The following is a 23,823-nucleotide window of genomic DNA, read 5'->3' as shown; positions in this document are numbered from 1 at the left end:
TTTACTCTCAAGCCACCTCTATACATCCGATGTATTTATCGGTGTATACAACCCATACAATAACTCAACCCAATTTGTGAAATTCTTCCATCTCCCAATCTTGTAGGTTCCTCCTAAATCTCAAATCCCAATGAACTACCCCCTCATGGGACCTACAAATTTTTTGCATTGTCATCCCTCTTTGGCACAATACACTATGTAAGTTAGGGAATGCTACCCTCAACTCGTTCTCCAAGAGATAATGTCCACTAAAAGCTTCTCACCTCTTTGTAATACTCCTTCATAATTCACACCAAAATGGTATTGTGATGTTTCCGATTCTCCATCCCCCTTCCGTAACACCATATTTTTCCAATACTAGAGGAGAGGACTTCTAGGGCTCGATCTACGACTGCGTCCCGTGGTTTGGTAGAACAGACACTTCCTAGGATAGTCTACACACAAACCCAATGTCGTTTTCTTAGGGTTATGGTGGCACTATGTTTAAATTGACTTCCCCTCCCATTCAACCTGCCCAAAATCCTAGATATATTATCAAATAGAAGAGTCAAATATAAGAAATGTAGCAATCCTCATTGTGAGAGGCATCTTCCACTTTGTGATTGAAGCGTTCCAAACCTCGCTTCGTCGCTCAGTCCCTTGCTTCTTTTTTTTTATTTGCACCGGGTGTCCGAGTCTCTTCGAGCACCGACTAATCCCGGGGGTGCACAGGCCCTCGACAAGGAGTTTCCCGCAAGTGCACCACGGTTAATTCAGGTTTTACCCAGTCCGATGGCCCTCAGAAATTATTTGCACCCAGTGGGTTTCGAACTTGAGACCTTGAAAGGGAGCAAACCCCAAGGCTCAAGTCAATTGCCACCAGGCCAACCCCTGAGGGTTCTCAGTCCCTTGCTTCTTTCCTCCTCTTTTTCCTTTCCGTCTCTTTATACCAATGTGATTTAATTCTAAGTGCATATTTCAATTACGTCTTCCATTGATTCTTAGATCAAGAGGTAGCACCGGTCCATCAATAGCAGCATCCCTTCCTCTCGCACCTAGTCTAATATCTCTTAGGTCGATATCCAGTAACTCCAGCAGCAGCAGAGGGAGAAGATCGGTAGTAGAAGGTAACGAACTAGACTCAGAGAGAGATCAGAAGCAAAACTCGGCAAGGCAAGGAGAAGGCGAAACCCAGGTGCTACACTAAACTAGGCGTTACCTAAGGCCGCACGACTCAAGCAGACTCTCTACCCCCGTACGTGCCTATTTCGCTTTAGGAGGTATAAGAGCTTAGTGTTGGGTAAAAACCTTTTGATTTCTGCTAATTCTCTTCTTGTTGTACCATGTACATGACGATAGCAGTGGGTGTTGTCAACGGCGGTTGTTGTTAAGGAAACAGTCAAGCATCAAGTAACCCAACTTGATGGCAAGGTCGACCAATTGGGCGGACAACCCTCCTCCAAAATGCATTCTCTTCCACCCTACATCGCCTTATCCACTTCCCTAACAAAGCTTTATTAAACACCTTGAGATCTTTCACTCTGAGTCCTCCCCATTCCTTGGGAGATGTGACAGCTCTCCCATTCACAAGGGGTCATTTTGTAGGGTGTATAAGAATAGTACTGAATATGGTGTATTAGTAATGCTGAGATTAGTTATGCTGGAATTAGTTATGCTACAATTATATCTTATCAACTGTTTGATTTGGTTTATTAAAAATAACATGCATTGCATAATTTTTTGAAAAAATTATTTGTTTACAAAAATACCCTCCAGATCCTTCGAAAAGAATTTGGAAAAGGTTTTGAAAGGACATTTGTCTTTATACATGTTTATCCATGCATTGACAACCATGGTATTGATAATGCCATCGTTTGCTATGTATAAGAATAGTACTGTTTAGGATGTATAACTAATACATATATTAGTTATAGCCGAGGGTCTATCGGAAACAACCTCTCTATCTCTATTATGTAGGGGTAAGGTCTGCGTACACACTACCCTCCCCAGACCCCATTTATGGGATCAAATTGGGTTTGTTGTTGTTGTAGTCATACATAAGTTGAAAAACACTACCAAATAATAATACCAAAGCTAATACATGTATTATTTTTCCTAATACATCCTACCAAACGACCCCTAAGTGATACTTCCTTGCTCCTTCCGCTTAGTCCCATAAAAAGTTTAGCTGAAGTCTTTCCCACCTTTCGGTCACTTTATCAGGAGCCTGCGAGAGTGACATGAAATAGGTGGGTGTGCTAGAGAGAGTGCTTTTGATCAGTATTTCCTTCCCTACTTTCGACAAGTACCTTTTCTACCAACCCGCTAACCGCTTCTCTACTCTCTTAATCACTGGATTCCACACTAAAAGGTATTTGCTCGAAGCACCCAATGGTAGCCCAAGATAGGTAGTAGGTATAGTACCCACCTTCCAATTCAACACATGCGTGAACTCTTCAATATTATCCACTTCTCCCACCAGTGTGATCTCACATTTTCTGAGGTTTATCTTAAGCCCTAACACAACCTGGAATCAAATCAAAATCTATCTCAAGCAAACTAGCCGGGACACGTCTGCATTACAAAAAATATGGTATTATCATCTACAAATAATATATATAACTATATATATATATAACTGTCACATTACTATGGCCACTGAACTGAACGAAGCATCAAAACCCTTAGATAACCCTCCAATGACCGTTTTATCCATCATTTTGCTCGATGCTTCCATCACCAAAATAAAAGCATAAGGGATACTCGATCCCCTCAAACCCCTCGAACTCCCCAAAAAACTACATGGACTCCCATTCACCAAAATAGGAATCTCGTTGTAGAAATGCAAAACTTGATCCATCTCCTCCATTTATCCCCAAATCCATCTTTAACATAATGAAATCTAGGAAATCCCAGTTCACATGATCATAAGCTTTCTCAAGGTCTAGGTTACATAAGAAGTGACCTCCAATACGATTCTCTCCTTAATAACTTTGTTCTTCTAAGGATCAACAACATGAGAAAGCAAACCAGCAAATTGTAGCACAAAATTCTCTTGGGGTCAACAAATAGGGTTGTGAACAGTCAACCAGAGGTAAAAACTTTTGTAGTTGCTTTACCAACCCCTAATTGTCGCCCCGGCATGGGCATGTACCATGGGAAGAGGCTTAATCTACCATAATCATCTCGGAATAAGTCGCTTCTTCAACCCTTAAAAAGATCTATGTCGATATTCTCCTCATCCACATTCAGGTGTGGTTTCTGTTGACCCAAACCCGAATTTTGAAGGTGATTCTAAGTTTGCAACGGTTGGTGGTGGATTGACAATAACAACGGAAAGAAAAAAAGAAATTGGCTTCCAGGATTTAGGATATAACAATGGGTTTGAAGTTTCAGTCAAGCAGAGGAGAGAAAGGAAAAGTAGAAAACTATCAGGGGTTAAGTCCTCATTAGGTACTTCAAGAAAAGCTATATTTACCCATTCAAGATATAACAGAATGATCATCCATCTTTATGACTATGAAATGTCAACTACTTTATACTTAACTAAACACTGAAAAATGATCTAGAAAAATGATTTTTCTACATAAAAGATTTTCCACGGAAAGCTTTTTACATAGAACATTTACGCCATATTAAACACAACTAAAATTGATAGGTTTTCCACCTTAACATGTTGCAAGACATTTCACATTACAACTAAATTGATTTTTACGCGCTACACAGATTCAACAATTCAAGTAACTTTTCCTAACCAACTTTATATGCAGATCTGAAGATATAATCTATCTAGGACCGGAAAAATAACGTTTAACTCAAACTGACTCCTTAGCATGTATTTATATTTTTCTTAATGAAAGTAATACTGACTTATTGTACCCATCTCCATGGATGGAAGGAGCATTTAGCATATTCAAACTCTTTAAACATTTTAAATTTAAGGTTACCAGCCCATGCTTGTAAAATAATATGGACATTCACTTTCCCTGGTCTTGTAATTAACTAGTATATCAAGAAGCATACATACCTTATCATGTTAATGAATTTGTCGCTTGTAAATTGCAAGGGATGTCCAAACGATAAAAAAGAACCAAGATTCATAGATTTTTCATACTCGGGGTACCACTGGTGTTTTTGTTCAACTTTCCACATTTCACAAACAGGTTTTGTAGGCACAGACGTTTCCCTAAGAGGGGGGGGGACCTAATGACTGTTTCCAAGAAAATTCCTCCAAAAATGAAATTTCTTAAAATCTTTAGGTCAACAGATCTTATATTGGTATACTATTAGAATTCAACAAACAGAATAGTAACCTTAAAACTTATTAGAAAACCGTTAATAACTTTACTAATCCAACTTACATTAAGAGTCTTCACAAGAAGGGAAATGGTGTTTTTGTTCAACTTTCCACTTATTGCTCTTTGTATACACATGCATCCAAAAACGAGAGTCAACAAGAAACATTAAGTAAAATATATTCCAAAGTAATGAAATTCCTGTATAGCTGCTGAGTTTTAGGAAACACACCTTAGAAAGGATATGTAATAAGACAAAAGCTCTTCATTACGAAAGTCAAAAGAATATGTTATAAGGTGGTTAATGTGCTCATTACTAAACATGTAATCTGCAAAATTTGGGGAAAAGGTGTCAGAATAACAAAATCCGTAAAGACACGAATATTTCAATACACCACATTTCAACAGTTTACTTACAAATAGAGTGCTCATTTTTTAAGTTCTGGATCACAATACTCATAGTCTGCAACAACTGAAGCGAAACAATAACAGTTCGACTAATTCTTAATATACGTACAAGCTCACCCATCACCTGCTTCTCCATGAAAAACCTGCAGAAATACCAACATACTTGTAAGGACAAATATCACGTCACAGAAAACTTCATTGGTCTACTTCTGGCTAAAATAAATGGTATTCACCAAAAGGGAAGGTCCTTAGCGGAGACATACTCAAAATAGGCCACATCATGTTGATCACCATATGTTATCAACTCTGCAATTGATCTTAGTGCCTCAATCACAAAATCCTTCATGTCACAAGAAAAGATTCAAATATATGAAGAATAATCATACCTGATGGCAGGAAAGCATAAAATATAGGTAGTCACAGAAAGCAGAGATAAAGGGTGAGATCAGAAAGGTATAGCAATTACCTTGTTGACCTCATTAACAACCTGAACCTTCATCAACTGATCCGTCAAAAATCTGCAGCAGGCAGGAACACAACTTAAAACTCACAATGATCAGGAATCATTACAGAAGGATGGCCAATCATCTGAGCATCATGTACTACAATTCTACAGATTAATTGTCCACTAACACTTACGCAGCACCGATTGTCCATACGAATTATCAAAAACGTTTTACCTAAACTTCATTATATTAGAGGAAGGATAGATTACCCCAGTCTTTTCTTTGTTTAAGAAACTGCCTTTGGCCATATTTACAATTCAAAAAGCAAAAACATTGTATCCTTGATTCTTCTTACAAAGATTCTAAAACTTCTAAAATTGACTCCGAGTCATCTGCAAATTCTTCTTACACCAAAAGTGAAAAAGAAGAATACAACCCATCTTCGAACATTCGCATCTACTCTCTTAGAGGATGAACACCTTCACTATAGCAAGAACATAGCGATCGAAGAGCTATGGCTCAGCTGCTTCGCATATTACACTGTATTGCCTGAAAAGGGCATTTCTTGCATAGGTGAGTGATAAGCATAGGAGGCGTGCCTGAAGGGCAGCGAGAGCAGTTTGGTTACATATGTCGTCGCTAGGTTGAGATTTGCAAGGTGGCAGGCACTTGTATAGTTTTCGAAGTGGTTTTGATTGATCAAAAGACTACTTTAACTTGTATGTCCTTAGGCACGGCCAGATTTTTTTGTTTCTATAAAGTAATAAATTTTATTGATTTTGAGCAAAAATGTGCTCATATACAACAAGTATACCAAATAGTAGTAAACTTACCAAAAAAGATGATTTTCTACGAGCGACACGCAATCTTCTATACATAAGGGAGTACTACGGGTGCACCAAAAAGAAATGAGGGATAAAGCACTATTCATTAATTGAACAAAGTTCACCTCTAACACCCTCAAAACTCTCCTATTTTGTTCACTCCAAAATACTCACATAAGAGCTAATGGGGCAAACTTCCATGCTTTGCGTCTTCTCCTACTACCATAACTCCAACTGGCCAATAGCTCCTTTATCATCTGGCATCACCCAAAATATACCAAACCATGCAAGAATTTCGCAACATAATCTCGATGTTATCACATAACGAATAAGGAGAGGGTCAACATGTTCACCCAAACCCTTGCATATAAAGCACGGCTGACAAAAGTTACCTTCCTCTTCCTTAGATTCTAAGCGGTCAAGATCACTCCTCTAACTGCTAACCAAGTGAAAACACACATCTTTCTCGGTAGTTTCAGGATCCAAATCCACTTATACAAAAAGTTTGCCTCCTCCCTATTCAGAAGCTTTTCATAATCGAACTTGACAGGGAACACTCTATTATCACTCAGCCCTACCTCCCTACATCATGAACATCGTGTGTAATGCTTTGGTTTGTGGAGTAAGCCAATTAAGTTTTAAAAGTGTTGTCAAAGGCTCACTTAAGGTGCACTTAAGCCCTGAAGCTCAGAGAAGCTCAAAGTAGGTGCTTCTTCACTTAGGTTGCGTCAGCGTAGGCAACGGACTAAGGATGGGCTTCATTGCGCATAAGTTCTATCTTGAATAGAGCCCTAATTCGCAAAAAGATGTATTAATCGTTAAGAAATTTTGAATGAAAATTGTTACTTTTTCCTGCATTAGATAAATATTTTTATTTTTTCTTTATTGCGTCTTTTTAACTAAAGCCCATACTTTAATTGTGTTCTGTATTTAAAGAACTGATAGAACTGGAGCGCTTTTTTAACGCTTTTCGCCTTTGACAACCCCGCTACCACCTCTCAATCCTGAAAGTTCCACTTGAATTTCAAATCCCAAAAACACATCACCATCTTGCAATCTTCGGACTCGCTGGACTATCGCTTCCTTCTGGCATGAGATTCTGGATGTGTTTGGAAAAGTAATATTCTATGTGTTTTACCAACACCACTTGTACCTCCAAAAACTAACCCTTCTCTCATCCCCAATCTCAATCGGGACGACACATTGGCGCTAAATTCTTCCTATCTTTTCATAATATTTCTCCACAGACCACATCCATAATGCAAATTGATATTTTTTGTCCTCCAACCCCCTTCAAAAATCCAATATATACATAGAAATCACACTGGAAAGGATGGACAATTAGCAAAAGCATTGAATTCTGTTTTGCTCTTTTTAGGGGAACATAATCTATCTTCAAAACATCTTAAGTTTCTTTCCTCCCAAATAATCCATTAAATGCAATAAGGGCAGCATGGTTCTCTAAAACTCAATCAAACCGAACCTTGTCAAATCTTTTTAGGTTTTTAAAAATAGAACTATAGGTTTTGATGTAAATCTATAACCATACCGAATAATTATGGTAGGTTTTTAATTTTATAAAAGAAACCGAGACTATACCGGATCGAATTAGTTAAATATACGGAAAATGTCCAAATACTCCCCTGAACTTTACGATAACGTCTATAAATAACCCTCGTTAAAAGTTTGGCTTATCCCCCACCTTGTCGTTACACTATTGGCCTGGATACCTCCTTTGTTTTAAACGGCTGCCACAGTGGATAAGTTATCCACTCAAAATATGGCATGTAGAAATTAATATACACATAAATATTTTATTTTAATGCCCAACCCTACCCATTAACCCGACCCGTTACCCGACCCGTAAACATAACCCTTCTCTTAATACCCTCCCGAATTTCACTACACTTATCAATTGCGAACAGTCTCCTCATCGGAAAATTCTCCGGCTAAATTCATCGGATCTTCACCAGCAGGCAAGCTAAATCACAACCCAAGAAAACTAGATAAGTTCAGATGGAAACGTGCTCTCCGTAGTCCACTCTCAGACAATTTGGTTCTAATTACAAGAAGATAACAAATTTTAAAACTGAGGGAGTTTACGAGCAATTTTCTTCAATGAATTAGAATTGTATAACAACCATAAGGTACTTTTGTTGAGTCCAAAATGAATTAGAATGATGTAGACCCAATTTTAGAAATTGCATGACCATCTAAATTACTACACTCATTCGAAGATCTTGGATTTCATACCATCTGAAACTTGATTCCCTTTGTTTTCAATTTGGCTGAGGGAGGGGGAACGGTTTAGAAGAGAGTAAGAGAGAGGGTAGAGAAAAGTGTAGGGTTATGTTTACGGGTCGGGTAACGGGTAGGGTTGGGCATTAAAATAAAATGTTTATGTGTATATTAATTTCCGCGTGTCATATTTTGAGTGGATAACTTATCAACTGTGGCAGCCGTTTAAAACAAAGAGGGTATCCAGGCCAATAGTGTAACGGCAAGGTGGGGGATGGGCCAAACTTTTAACGAGGGTTATTTATAGACCTTATCGTAAAGTTCAGGGGGTATTTGGACCTTTTCCGGTAAATACATGATACATTTTATATATAAACTTAACAAAGCAATAAAATTATTGATTTCAAGTGTGGGGTTGATACAGATAAAAACAACTAAAATTACCATTCAAACCCAGTCTACTACTGTTAAAAATAAACTGACATTGACTCCAGCAATCTTCGCCAACAAGCCACTGAGGTATATTTTCTCTTTATTTTTAAAAATTCTCTCCCCCTCCCTTAATATCTTTTCTTTGTGGTATTTAAGTATCAAGTCTATTCTTTTTTCAAAAAAATTGTACTGATACTAAACATTAGTTTTGCAGATTTTGTGCCTTTTGAACTACACATTTACTCGTTAGCAACTCAGTAATCATTCTAAGTAAAACAACATTTTTCTTGATAAAAAGCGTGTTGGGAGTGCATAGCCCGTGTTATTGTAAATTGTTCCATGTGAATCCAAATCAGAAAAATATCTTTCTTGGTAAAGAGTGTGTTGGAGTGCAAAGTATAAACTCTCTCTTGAGTAGCACAACACTAAGCAACAAATATGCTAGTAAATTGACATATTAATTGTTAAGATATTAGATCGATATGTTATTTTCTAGGAATAGAATCTAGAACTTAGTTAAAAACTAGTCATTATACAGAAGCTCAACCAACCCGAGAGATAATAGGAAAACATCAAATTGACCAAATATTGTGGCCAATTCACTTATCCTCTTCTTCATTAAAGAAAAACATCTAAATTTGATTCAATTTTTCAGTCAAAATAGGGCCACATGTAGACGAAAAAAGCAAAGCGCCTCGATTATATTACTCATCTGTAATAAAATGAATAAAATCCAATAAAGCCTTGGCTAGCACTACCATGTCAAGGTGAAGTTCGCACAACTAGAAGATCTCCAAGTTCAACTTACATTTAAGTATTTATGCTTCCAACACATATATTAGTGCTCTTCTTACTTGTGACTACATAAAGGGCAGTTTCCGCTCACTAGTGGTGAGTAAATATTTTAAATTTTTTTTTTTATAATAGTGGCGTCCGGGCCAACTTGGGAGCATCTGGACTATTCCCTCCATAAATATTTAAATATATTCTCCTTGAAGAAAATAAAGTAAATTGACTATAACTCCACACTCTAAAACCACTTTTACTTTTATATAACCATAATCCATTAGTAATTACCTTTAAAAACACTTTTAAAATCATTGCTTTTGAATTCTATACATTAATCCAAGCATCATGATTGTACACCCTTCCAAATATCAAAATATATCCACGAGTATACCTAACTCAATCAACTACACTCAATTTCAGTTTATAAGGAAAAAAAGCGAGTTACCTGAATTCATCCAAGGAGAACCGATCTCTGGATCTCCAAAAGGAGAACCACATGGCGTTTGCTAGCAATTTCAATAGCAACAAATCGTTGTCGCGATTTCACCACAGCTCATTCTCCGTGACTTCAATTCAGAAGTCACCGCGTCTTTTGATCATTGATTTTGTTGTTGAATTCAAATTCTTCTTCACTGTAACACAGAGGTATGTATGGGTATAGAGATCGCAAGAGAGGATTTAGGGTTTGACAGAAGGAGAGTTTGAGGAAATCTAGGTACACGCAGAAGTGCGTGTCTGTGTGTGCGTGCGAGATCGAAGAAGATTGATTGCCCTCTCCGGTGAATGGGAATGGAGGAGAATATGCCGATTAGAGATAATTCCCAAAGTGGAGCTTTCAGCTTTCTGGCTTCTCTCGCTGTTGCCTGAATCCCGATGTGTATTTTCTTAATTAAAATTTACTTCCCAATTATTTGGTGCATTCAGTGTTAGGGTCGGGTAGATAAGCAGAGAAAATGTGTTATGACACATCTATCCTTAATAGATAGAGAGATTCAAATTTACCCTCTAAACTAAAAGCTGTTTAGAAAGCCACCTAAGTATTGGGTTTGAGTGTATATAAATGTTTGGACATAACAAATTTTTCCTTTTTGTCAAAAAAAAAAAAATTCAGCATTTATTCATAAAAATTTTAATTTTCACTTGAAGATGCATTTTGAAAATTTTTGAAAATTTAAAAATTTCCAAAAAACTGTTTTTCAAAATTTTCACTCAAATCACTAAGAGCACCTAATTTTTGCCCTACATGAAAATGACTCCTAAAAATAAACCAAAAATAATTTTTAAGGGATTTTAGAAGTTTTTCTTTATTTAGTTGGATTTCATGCATTTTTAATATTTTAAAATCATAAAAAATATCACGTTTTAATTTCATATCATCTTAGGTCCAATTTGCATGTAGGAATTAATTTTGTTATGAAAAAATCACAAAATGATCATTAATACATATTTAGCTTTTAGTCTTTAGAAAGTAGTGTTTTTATTTAGTTTTAAGTTAATTAGTTGTTTTAATAGATAAACAATTTTTATTTTTACAAATTAGATTGATTTAGGATTAATTTAGGATTTTATTAGATTTTAAAATCAAAGAAAAAGGAAAAATGGAAAAAAAAATTGATTTATAGCCCGTTTGGCCAAGCTGCAAAAATCAGCTTATTTTGAGAAGTGCTTTTTTTCAAAAGTGCTTTTCTCAAAAGTTCTTTTGGTGAGAAGTAGTTTATGTTTGGCTAATTAGTTTGAAAGACACTTCTGAGCAGCAATTAGTGTTTGGCCAAACTTTAAAAAACTGCTTCTAAGTGTATTTTTCTCAAAAAGTGCTTTTGGAGAGAAGCTACTTTTTTCTGCTTCTCCAAAACTGTTTTTGCTTCTCCTCAAAAACACTTTTTTTCCTTCCAGAAGCTTGGCCAAACACTTCAAATTGAGGCCAAAAGTGCTTTTGGCCAAAAATTAGCTTGGCCAAACAGGCTATTAATCTTCCTACCCCAAAGTTAATTAGCCCAAATTTATGACTCAAATCCCTGAAAGTCCAAAATATTGAGTCCATACTCATTCCCATTTGATCTAACCTAATTCCTACCCTTATAAAATAAAGCTAGACTCCAAGACCTAGGACCTAGCTAAGAATGGATCCCTCACCTCTCAAAAAATGAGCCGCAACCTCCCCCTATAATTCCTCTAAGCTTCAACACCACACACAGATTCGATAGAGAAAAACGGACAAAAGAAAAATGAAAGGCAAATAAGGAAATTCCCTAGTTGCAAAAGAAACAGAAAAGGAATGAGAATAGAAACTAAGGACCTAATCTCTAAGAGAAAGGAACGTTGTTGCCTTCTTGAAACAAAAACGGATCAAATTGAGGCATTGTTCAAGTACTCCAACTCATTATTTTTCTTCGATTCCTTGTGGCGCACCCACCCACCCACCCCTATACAAATTTGAGCTGCAGAATTTAATTAACATAAGAATGAGGAGAGTAGCAGCCGTATTATTTCAAGCTCGTAAAGCTATTGGAGATTTAGATTTGCTCAAAATTGTGCAATTTGAAATCCACCACGAACTCTCCGCTAAACCTTTTCAGCAAAGCAGGTGAAACAAGTTCTCCTAATCCTTGGGTTCGCCGAGGTCGTCGTCTTGTGTCGAGGTCTAATCAAGCGCTCGTAATTTGTTGTTGTAGACGATTCACAGTGAAGCAATAAAAGGTCACATCTTTATATAGTTTTGATTTTTTATTTTTATTGATATATTGTTTGTGCTTAATTGTTGGTTGAGTTTATTTTGATAAAATCTTGTATGAAGTAACCTACTGTATGGTTGTTGGAATTATCCATGTGCTTGTTGTTTCTATTGGCTTTCATGTTCATTAATCCTATTAGTTGTTGGTTTAAGAACATTTGTAGAAATTGATGAATTATTAGCCAAGCTGATTGTTAAAGGGTGTTGCAGAATACCGATGCCTTATAATGGATTGTTGACTTTTGAATACCTTTTTTTATAAAAAGGAAACTTTTAGTTGAAGAAATATAAGCTAGTAAACTGAAAATAGAATGATAAATAAAAAGATTGCTCCTATTACTATTTCTCCAGAATTTGGTCAAAACTACATATGGATTTGGGCCTGTCCGAGGTTAGTCGTTTATAAATTATAAGCATGTTTCGACCTATCTGACAATTTAGCAAAATGGTCTTCATGTCCCGTAATTACATTTTCGAATATGTAACTTAAAATAATGATTGGGAAGAATTTATTTTCAACTAAATTAATTAGTTTGAATTGAAATTGGGTTTTATGTACATGTTCGCGTGACATATTTATTATTCCAAAACCTAAAACCAAGGTATGCGTTCGCGCAACTTTGGACGCAACAATCTTAATTAACAAAAGCGTGATTAATTGTAGACACGTACGCGTGACATGATTTTCGACGCGCCAAACGAAATGGGTACACGTACGCGTGACTCGTTTTAAAATATTTCCAAAATTACGAATAGTTAAGCAACTAAAAGCGGTTTAATAGATAAATGTATATAGGTCCTAAAAATGAGTAGTTAAACAATTTAAGCCAAGTATAAATCACTAAGCGACCGTGCTAGAACCACGGAATCCAGGAATGCCTAACACTTTCTCCCGGGTTAACAGAACTCCTTACTTAGAATTTCTGGTTTGCAGACTTTTAAAAGAAAGTCAAAATTTCCTCGATTTGGGATTTAAAATAAACTGGTGACTTGGGACATAAATTCAACTATTCCAAGTGGCGACTCTGATAAATTAAATAATCTCATTTCGAATAATGTCACTTTAATTGAAAAAACTCTCATATACCCTCGGGCGGTAAAAAAGGAGGTGTGACAATCACTCACAAAACTTCAAAAACAACCCAAAATTATATTCATGTCCAAACACAATTCTAAATTTCAAATACCATTTCTATTTTTTTAAAAAAATTCACCCTTTTTTGGAATCACATTTATTTGAAATTACTTGATCAGCATAAAATTTGGTATAATTGAAGAGCAATTTTCAATTCTCAAAAGGGAGGTAAAAATTAACTGGAATTACGCGGTGTAATTAGTATTATTCTTTAAGCTATTTCTCTTATCTCATTTTCTAGCTTATACATACTTTCATATAATGTTACGACTTTTCATATTTAAATTCTTTATATCTTTTTCTTTTTTTTTCTTGTTTTAGTTGTTAAACATACTTTTATATTTTATTTTCTTTAAGTTCTATTCATCGGTATAAATAATTATTAAGAAACAATATCTTCTAAATTCATGCCTATCCATTTGTTATTTAAATAGTGAAACAAATCATAAGCTTCATATCATAATCATATGACTTGGTAAAAAAGTTAAATTAATAATTAGAATTGTTATTAATTATTTTAAATTAAGATATTAATTATTTGGAATATAGTCGGATATCGATTATTTTTTACAATATTATTTCCAAATTATAATTATTTAATATTTTTATTAAAAATAAATTCTATATACATAGTTATAAATAATATCCAATATTTATTATGTATGCATATATGTTTTACACGTTAAAATTTACTTGTTTTGCATTTTACTAATTTATTTTCTAGCCATTAGTATAAAAATTTGTTTAAAAAATACTATCTAAGCTTATAACTAATTTTCTTATATTCACATGAGTTGGTGAAAAGATTATATTCATTATTGAAATTTTAATTAAATAATTTGTGAAATAATATTATTTATTTATAATATGCAAATATTTTTATTATATTATTTATAAATTTATAATTATTTAATATATTTTTATATAAAAATATATAATTTAAATACCTCATAATAAAGTATTTTTTGATATTTATCATTTACATATATGTTTGTCATATAGTAAAACTTATTCACATGTTAATCAAAAAATTATTTAACTATGTAATTACACTTGTTCTGATTGATGAGTCGTGAGTCGGTGTTAACGAGAGGCTGGGAGTTTGGAGATAGACTCTTGAGTCTAAGGGTTTCAAGTTGAGTAGAACAAAGACGGAATACCTGGAGTGTAAGTTCCGCGTTGAGCCGGGGGAAGTGGGCGTGGATGTGAGGCTTGAATCACAGGCCATCCTAAGTAGAGGCAGCTTCAAGTACCTTGAGTCGGTTATCCAGGGGGAAGGGGAGATCGACGAGGATGTCACACATCGTATTGGGATAGGATGGATGAAATGGAGGTTAGCATCTGGAGTCCTGTGTGACAAGAGAGTGTCACTGATACTCAAAGGTAAGTTATATAAAGCGGTGGTTAGACCGGCCATGATGTATGGGGCTGAGTGTTGGCCTATTAAGAACTCACATATTCAAAAGATGAAAGTAGCAGAAATGAGTATGTTGATGTGGATGTGCATGCACGCTATGATTGATAAGATTAGGAATGATGATATTCAGGAGAAGGTGCTCGTGGCTCTCATTGATGACAAGATGCGGGAAGCGAGACTCAAATGGTTCGGGCATATTCAGAGGAGAAGCCTAGATGCTCCGGTAAGGAGGTGTGAACGGTTAGTTGTGGAGGGCACGAGAAGAGGTAGAGGGTGTCCTAAGAAGTATTGGGGAGAGGTGATCATGCAGGATATGGCGAGGCTTAAGATTTCTGAGGATATGACACTTGATAGGAAGATGTGGATGTTGAGTATTAGCGTTGTAGGTTAGGAGGTAGTTGAGTCTTGCCTTACTTTGTACCTTTTTGAGACTAATCTCGTAGGGTTTTGTCTAAGATAGCTAGTGGCAATATTGTGTCTACTCTATTGCTTTTCAGTGTAGAACATATTTACTAGCTATCACTTTTGCTTTGCATTTTTCTTCTGGATTTCATATTATTCCTATTTTTCCTATAATTTTTGTGGTGATACTTCTTTTGTCTTTTTGTTTTCTTGAGCCGAGGGTCTTTCGGAAACAACCTCTGTACTCCTTCGGGGTAGGGGTAAAGTCTACGTACACACTACTCTCTCAGACCCCACTAGTAGGATTTTATTGGATTGTCATTGTTGTTATTGTTGTAATTACACTTGTCCAACCAAATATGACAGTTGAAATTATATTGTAATTATGTTGTAACAAACAAACACGTTATTGTAATTATTGTACTATATAATGATAAAGGTGTGTAATTACTATTCTAATAATTACACCATAAAATAATTACACATGGATGTGATGACCCAAAGGGTCATCTTGTGTTTTAGAATCTGAATCTGGGTTTTGAGGCCTTGAAAATCCTATTTTATTTCTCCTCGATTTGTTTGCACAGTCCGGGCGCATTTCTGGAAAGTCTTTATGTGAAATTTAAGAAAAATATTAAAATTTGTCTTTAAAATTGATTAAAGTTGACTTCGGTCAACGTTTTTAGTAAACGAATCCGGACCCGTGATTTGACGGTCCTGTAAGGTCTGTAATAAAATATGGGACTTGGGCGTATGTCCGGAATCGAATTCCGAGGTCCCTAGCCTAAGAACTAAATTTTTAAAGAAAATTATGTGCTAGAAAATATAAAGATTTTTAGAAATTGAATATTGGTTGAACTCGTTGGTACCGGGCCCGTATTTTAGTTCCGGAGCCCGATACAGGTCCATTATAATATTTAAACCATATCTGTAGAATTTGGTGAGAAACAGAAGTAATTTGACGTGATTCAGACCTTTGGTTGAGAAAATAGGAGAATTGAACTATCTTGAAAATTTCATGAGTTTTGTTGTTAAATTCGTTGTTTAAGATGTTATTTAGGCAATTGATCGCACGAACAAGTCTGTATGATATTTTTAGACTTGTGTGCATGTTTAGTTTGGATCCCCGAGGGCTCGGGTGAGTTTTGGATAGGCCACGGAGTGGGTTTGGACTTAGAAAAATTTCTGTTGCATCTGGTATTTTGTTGCAGGCTCTGATCTCGCAATTGCGAATCAGACATCGCAATTGAGAGCCTCACAGACTTGGCAATTGTAAGGGCTTTATCACAATTGCGAAGAAGCCCTGGCCAGCACAGTTCACATTTGCGAACATTCCTTCGCATTTGCGAAGTCAACAGGGAGGGTCAACCTTCGCAATTGTGACAAATTATTCGCAATTGCGACATAAGCAAACATTGCAGCAGGTTAGCATTTGCGAAGCCTGTCTCGCAATTGCAAGCTTCGCAATTGCGAAGCTCCTGTCGCAAATGCGACATCTACAACTGATCAAAACATCACTTGGACGGGATTTTGAACTCATTTCTAAAATTTTCAAACCCTAAGCTCCCATAGGCGATTTTCCAAAGGAGAGTTCTTCCCCAAATCATAGGTAAACAACTTCTAACTCATTTACTTCAATCTATTTCATCTTTTTACATGATTTCATCTACATGGAAAATTGGGTATTTTTGGGTAGAATATAGGAATTTCGAAATTTGGGGATTTAGACCTCAAATTGAGGCGGATTTCAAAACCAATTGCATATTTGGGTTCGTGGGTGAATCGGTAGTCAGATTTTGGTTCGAACTTTGAGTTTTGACTGTCACACCTCCTTTTTTCCTACACTCCCGGAAAAGGGATGTATAAGGGAATTTTTTTTCCAATTTAAAGTGACAATCGAAACGGGATTATTTTATTAATTCAGAGTCGCCACTTGGGATAATTTATGGTGTCCCAAGTCACCGGTTCAAATCCCGAATCGAGGAAAAGATTGACTCTATATTACAGTCCGCGAACTAGAAATTCGGGTAAGGAATTCTGTTAATCCGGGAGAAGGTGTTAGGCATTCCCGAGTTCCGTGGTTCTACCAGGGTTGCTCAACTATTATAATTGGCCTATTATCTGATTTTAATACATGTTTTAGCCTATGGTTCAATTGTAACTTATCAACCGCTTTTATTCATTTTTAGAGAAAATTGCAACGTTATTAAAACACGTCTCAAGCCACGTCACATAAATGCATCCGTGGTCTTTGACATATTTTAACATCATTGAGATTTGGATTTGGGTCACATAAATGCGTACCCGAGTTTAGGAAAGTAATTTTTAAAATAGCGCGCCTAAAGCAACTACAATGTTCATAATTTATATCTTTGAAATTATTGTTGACAAACAACACGTGACCCATTATCACTAATCCCTTCATGACTCAATTAGAACCTTGCAATTTCCATGATCAACGAAGAAGATGCAGACAACTTTTACTAAAATGAACCTAAACTATAACAGAAACTTTCAATCTAACATGTACGCATGAGAAGGACTAACACATGAGAGCATGCAATTCATTTTCCTTTTAAAGAAAATAAGAAACTCTACAATAGATTAAAACTAACCAAAGATAACTTAATAAATATCAAGAAAAATCTATGAAGAGAACTTAGGATAGAGATTTTAAAAACTAAATTCCATTATCAATGAGGGTCCTGAGAACTTTTAAAATTAAATCTCATTATCCAAGAGGGTCCTGAGAATTTAAAAACTAAATCCCATTATCCAGGAGGGTCCTGAAAACTTAAAAACTAAATCCCATTATCCAGGAGGGTCCTGAGAATTTACAAACTAAATCCCATTATCCAGGAGGGTCCTAAATATTTTAAATTAAATCTCATTATCCAGGAGGGTCCTGAGAATTTAAAAACTAAATCTCATTATCCAGGAGGGTCCTAAAAACTTAAAAACTAAATCTCATTATCCAGGAGGGTCAGGGTCCTAAGAATTTAAAAACTAAATCCCTTTATTTAGGAGAGTCCTGAGAATTTAAAAACTAAATCCCATTATTTAGGAGAGTCCTGAGAATTTAAAAACTAAATCCCATTATCCAGGAGGGTCCTGTGAACTTTTAAAATTAAATGCCATTATCCAGTAGGGTCCTCAGAATTTAAAAACTAAATCACATTACCCAGGAGGGTCCTGAGAACTTTTAAAATTAAATCCCATTATCCAGGAGGGTCCTGAGAATTTTGAATTAAATCCCATTATCTAGGAGGATCCTGAGAATTTAAAAACTAAATCTCATTATCCAGTAGGGTCCTGAAAACTTAAAACTAAATCCCATTATCCAACAGGGTCCTGAGAATTTAAAAACTAAATCCTATTATCCACGAGGGGTCCTGAGAACTTTTAAAATTAAATCCCATTATCCAGGAGGGTCCTGAAAATTTTAAAACTTAATCCCATTATCTAGGAGGGTCATGAGAACTTAAAACTAAATCCCATTATCCAGGAGGGTCCTCAGAATTTAAAAACTAAATCCCATTATCTATGAGAGTCCTGAGAACTTTTAAAATTAAATCTCATTATCCAGGAGGATCCTGAAAACATAAAAACTAAATCCCATTATCCAGGAGGGTCATGAGAATTTATAAACTAAATCCCATTATCCATGAGAGTTCTGAGAACTTTTAAAATTAAATCCCATTATCCAGTAGGGTCCTGAAAATTTTAAATAAAATCCCATTATCCAGGAGGGTCCTGAGAATTTATAAACTAAATCTCATTATCCAGGAGGGTCCTGAAAACTTAAAAACTAAATCCCATTATCCAGGAAAGTCCTGAGAATTTTAAATTAAATTCCATTATCCAAGAGGGTCCTAAGAAATTAATAACTAAATCCCATTATCTAGGAGGGTCTTGAAAACTTAAAAACTAAATCCCATTATCCAGGAGGGTCCTGAAAACTTAAAAACTAAATCCCATTATCCAGGAGGATCCTGAGAATTTACAAACTAAATCTCATTATCCAGGAGGGTTCTGAGAACTTTTAAAATTAAATCCCAATATCCAGTAGGGTCCTAAAAATTTTAAATTAAATTCCATTATCCAGGAGGGTCCTGAGAATTTAAAAACTAAATCTCATTATTCATGAGGGTCCTAAAAACTTAAAAACTAAATCCCATTATCGGGGAGGTCTTGAGAATTTTTAATTAAATCTCATTATCCAGGAGGGTCCTGATAATTTAATAACTAAATCTCATTATCCAGGAGGGTCCTGAAAACTTAAAAACTAAATCCCATTATCCAGGAGGGTCCTGAGAATTTAAAAACCAAATCTCATTATCCAGGAGGGTCTTGAGAATTTACAAACTAAATTCCATTATCCAGGAGGGTTCTGAGAATTTACAAACTAAATCTCATTATCCAGGAGGGTTCTGAGAACTTTTAAAATTAAATCCCAATATCCAGTAGGGTCTTGAAAATTTTAAATTAAATCCCATTATCCAGGAGGGTCCTGAGAATTTAAAAACTAAATCTCATTATTAATGAGGGTCCTGAAAACTTAAAAACTAAATCCCATTATCGGGGAGGTCTTGAGAATTTTTAATTAAATCCCATTATCCAGGAGGGTCCTGAGAATTTAATAACTAAATCTCATTATCCAGGAGGGTCCTGAAAACTTAAAAACTAAATCCCATTATCCAGGAGGGTCCTGAGAATTTAAAAACCAAATCCTATTATCCAGGAGGGTCCTGAGAATTTACAAACTAAATTCCATTATTCAGGAGGGTTCTGAGAACTTTTAAAATTAAATTCCATTATCCAAGTAGGGTCCTGAAAATTTTAAATTAAATCTCATTATCCACGAGGGTCCTGAGAAATATTAAAAACTAAATCTCATTATCCAGGAGGATCCTGAAAACTTAAAAACTAAATCTCATTATCCAGGAGGATCCTGAGAATTTTAAATTAAATTCCATTATCTAGGAGGGTTCTAAGAATTTAAAAACTAAATCCCATTATCCAGGAGGGTCCTAAGAATTTAAAAACTAAATTCCATTATCCAGGAGGGTCCTGAGAATTTAAAAACTAAATCCCATTATCCAGGAGGGTCCTAAGAATTTAAAAACTAAATTCCATTATCCAGGAGGGTCCTGAGAATTTAAAAACTAAATCCCATTATCCAGGAGGGTCCTGAGAACTTTTAAAATTAAATCTTATTATCCAGTAGGGTCCTGAGATTTTAAAAACTAAATCCCATTATCGAGGCGGGTCCTGAGAACTTTTAAAATTAAATCCCATTATCTAGGAGGGTCTTGAAAACTTATAAACTAAATCTCATTATCCAGGAGGGTCCTGAGAACTTTTAAAATTAAATCCCATTATCCATGAGGGTCCGGAAAACTTTTAAAATTAAATCACATTGTCTAGGAGGGTCCTGAGAGCTTAAAAACTAAATCCCATTATCTAGGAGGGCCGTGGGAACTTTTAAAATTAAATCCCATTATCTAGGAGGGTCTTGAAAACTTATAAACTAAATCTCATTATCCAGGAGGGTCCTGAGAACTTTTAAAATTAAATCCCATTATCCAGGAGGGTCCGGAAAACTTTTAAAATTAAATCACATTGTATAGGAGGGTCCTGAGAGCTTAAAAACTAAATCCCATTATCTAGGAGGGCCGTGAGAACTTTTAAAATTAAATCTCATTATCCAATAGGGTCCTGAGATTTTAAAAACTAAATCACATTATCGAGGAGGGTCCTGAGAACTTTTAAAATTAAATTCCATTATCCAGGAGGGTCTTGAAAACTTATAAACTAAATATCATTATCTAGGAGGGTCCTGAGAACTTTTAAAATTAAATCCCATTATCCAGGAGGGTCCGGAAAACTTTTAAAATTAAATCACATTGTCTAGGAGGGTCCTGAGAGCTTAAAAACTAAATCCCATTATCTAGGAGGACCGTGAGAACTTTTAAAATTAAATCCCATTATCCAATAGGGTGTTGAAAACTTAAAAATTAAATCTCATTATCCAGGAGGGTCCTGAGAACTTTTAAAATTAAATCCCATTATCCAAGAGGGTCCGGAAAACTTTTAAAATTAAATCTCATTATCCAGGAGGATCCAGAGAGCTTAATAACTAAATCCCATTATCTAGGAGGGTCCTGAGAGCTTTTAAAATTAAATCCCATTATTCAGGAAGGTCCTGAAAACTTAAAAACTAAATCTCATTATCCATGAGGGTCCTGAGAATTTTTAAAATTAAATCTCATTATCCAGGAGGGTCTTGAGAATTTAAAAGCTAAATCCCATAATCCAGGAGGGTCCTGATAATTTACAAACTAAATCCCATTATCCAGGAGGGTTCTGAGAACTTTTAAAATTAAATTCCATTATCCAGTAGGGTCCTGGAAATTTTAAATTAAATCCCATTATCCAGGAGAGTCCTGAGAATTTAAAAACTAAATCTCAATATCCAGGAGGGTCCTGAAAACATAAAAACTAAATCCCATTATCCAGGAGGATCCTGAAAACTTAAAAACTAAATCTCATTATCTAGGAGGGTCCTGAAAACTTAAAAACTAAATCTCATTATCCAGGAGGATCCTGAGAATTTACAAACTAAATCCCATTATCTAGGAGGGTGCTGAGAACTTTTAAAATTAAATCCCAATATCCAGTAGGGTCCTGAAAATTTTAAATTAAATCCCATTATCCAGGAGGGTCCTGAGAATTTAAAAACTAAATCCCATTATCCAGGAGGGTCCTGAAAACTTAAAAACTAAATTCCATTATCCAGGAGGTCCTGAGAATTTTTAATTAAATCCCATTATTCAGGAGGGTCCAGAGAATTTAATAACTAAATCTCATTATCCAGGAGGGTCCTGAAAACTTAAAAACTAAATCCCATTATCCAGGAGGGTCCTGAGAATTTAAAAACCAAATCCTATTATCCAGGAGGGTCCTGAGAATTTACAAACTAAATTCCATTATTCAGGAGGGTTCTGAGAACTTTTAAAATTAAATTCCATTATCCAAGTAGGATCCTGAAAATTTTAAATTAAATCTCATTATCCAGGAGGGTTCTGAGAAATATTAAAAACTAAATCCCATTATCCAGGAGGGTTCTGAAGACTTAAAAACTAAATCCCATTATCCAGGAGGACCCTGAGAATTTTAAATTAAATCCCATTATCTAGGAGGGTTCTGAGAATTTAAAAACTAAATTCCATTATCCAAGAGGGTCCTGAGAATTTAAAAACTAAATTCCATTATCCAGGAGGGTCCTGAAATTTTAAAAACTAAATCATGTTACCCAAAATCTCTAAGAATTTTAAACTAAAATCCCATTATCCAGGAGGGCCTGAAAATTTTTAAACTAAATCCCATTATCCAGGAGGGTCCTGAGAACTTTTAAAATTAAATCCCATTATCTAGGAGGGTCTTAAAAATTTTAAACTAAATCCCATTATCTAGGAGGGTCCTGAATATTCCCCACGGAGGATTCCTCATCCAGGAGGATCCTGAGAATTTACAAACTAAATCCCATTATCCAGGAGTGTTCTGAGAACTTTTAAAATTAAATCCCAATATCCAGTAGGGTCCTGAAAATTTTAAATTAAATCCCATTATCCAGGAAGGTCCGAAGAATTTAAAAACTAAATCCCATTATCCAGGAGGGTCCTAAAAACTGAAAAACTAAATCCCATTATCCGGGAGGGTCCTGAGAATTTTAAATTAAATCCCATTATCCAGGAGGGTCCTGAGAATTTAATAACTAAATCTCATTATCTAGGAGGGTCCTGAAAACTTAAAAACTAAATCCCATTATCCAGGAGGGTCCTGAGAATTTAAAAACTAAATTCCATTATCCAGGAGGGTCCTGAGAATTTACAAACTAAATTCCATTATTCAGGAGGGCTCTGAGAACATTTAAAATTAAATTCCATTATCCAGTAGGGTCCTGAAAATTTTAAATTAAATCCCATTATCCAGGAGGGTCCTGAGAAATATTAAAAACTAAATCTCATTATCCAGGAGGGTCCGGAAAACTTAAAAACTAAATCTCATTATCCAGGAGGATCCTGAGAATTTTAAATTAAATTCCATTATCTAGGAGGGTTCTGAGAATTTAAAAACTAAATGCCATTATCCAGGAGGGTCCTAAGAATTTAAAAACTAAATTCCATTATCCAGGAGGGTCCTGAGAATTTAAAAACTAAATTTCATTATCCAAGAGGGTCCTGAGAACTTTTAAAATTAAATCCCATTATCTAGGAGGGTCCTGAAAAATTAAAAACTAAATCCCATTATCTAGGAGGGCCGTGAGAACTTTTAAAATTAAATCTCATTATCCAGGAGGGTGTTGAAAACTTAAAAGTTAAATCTCATTATCTAGGAGGGTCCTGAGAACTTTTAAAATTAAATCTCATTATCCATGAGGGTCTTAAAAACTTATAAACTAAATCTCATTATCCAGGAGGGTCCTGAGAACTTTTAAAATTAAATCCCATTATCCAGGAGGGTCCGGAAAACTTTTAAAATTAAATCACATTGTCTAGGAGGGTCCTGAGAGCTTAAAAACTAAATCCCATTATCTAGGAGGGTCGTGAGAACTTTTAAAATTAAATCCCATTATCCAGGAGGGTGTTGAAAACTTAAAAATTAAATCTCATTATCCAGGAGGGTCCTGAAAACTTTTAAAATTAAATCCCATTATCCAGGAGG

The 23,823-nt window shown here is 35.4% G+C and overlaps 1 protein-coding gene across 1 annotated transcript in view; it reads right to left on the bottom strand.

Moving 5' to 3' along the window:
* The window catches only part of LOC107799774 (protein TRANSPARENT TESTA 9), a 45,450-nt gene extending 35,126 nt beyond the window's left edge, over positions 1-10,324 (bottom strand). The window contains exons 1-6 of the mRNA XM_075236838.1: positions 9,857-10,324; positions 5,149-5,200; positions 4,946-5,022; positions 4,692-4,825; positions 4,507-4,603; positions 4,341-4,398 (exon numbers count right to left, since the gene is read on the bottom strand). Coding sequence (XP_075092939.1) covers positions 4,341-4,398; positions 4,507-4,603; positions 4,692-4,825; positions 4,946-5,022; positions 5,149-5,200; positions 9,857-9,909 — 471 coding nt within the window. The 5' untranslated portion in view covers positions 9,910-10,324. The remainder of the gene's footprint in view (positions 1-4,340; positions 4,399-4,506; positions 4,604-4,691; positions 4,826-4,945; positions 5,023-5,148; positions 5,201-9,856) is intronic.
* Between the last annotated feature and the right edge of the window lie 13,499 nt (positions 10,325-23,823).

The sequence above is a fragment of the Nicotiana tabacum genome, chromosome 18, assembly GCF_000715075.1.
Source record: "Nicotiana tabacum cultivar K326 chromosome 18, ASM71507v2, whole genome shotgun sequence".
Classification (NCBI taxonomy): Eukaryota; Viridiplantae; Streptophyta; class Magnoliopsida; order Solanales; family Solanaceae; genus Nicotiana; species Nicotiana tabacum.
This window is presented reverse-complemented; position numbering and strand designations above follow the sequence as displayed.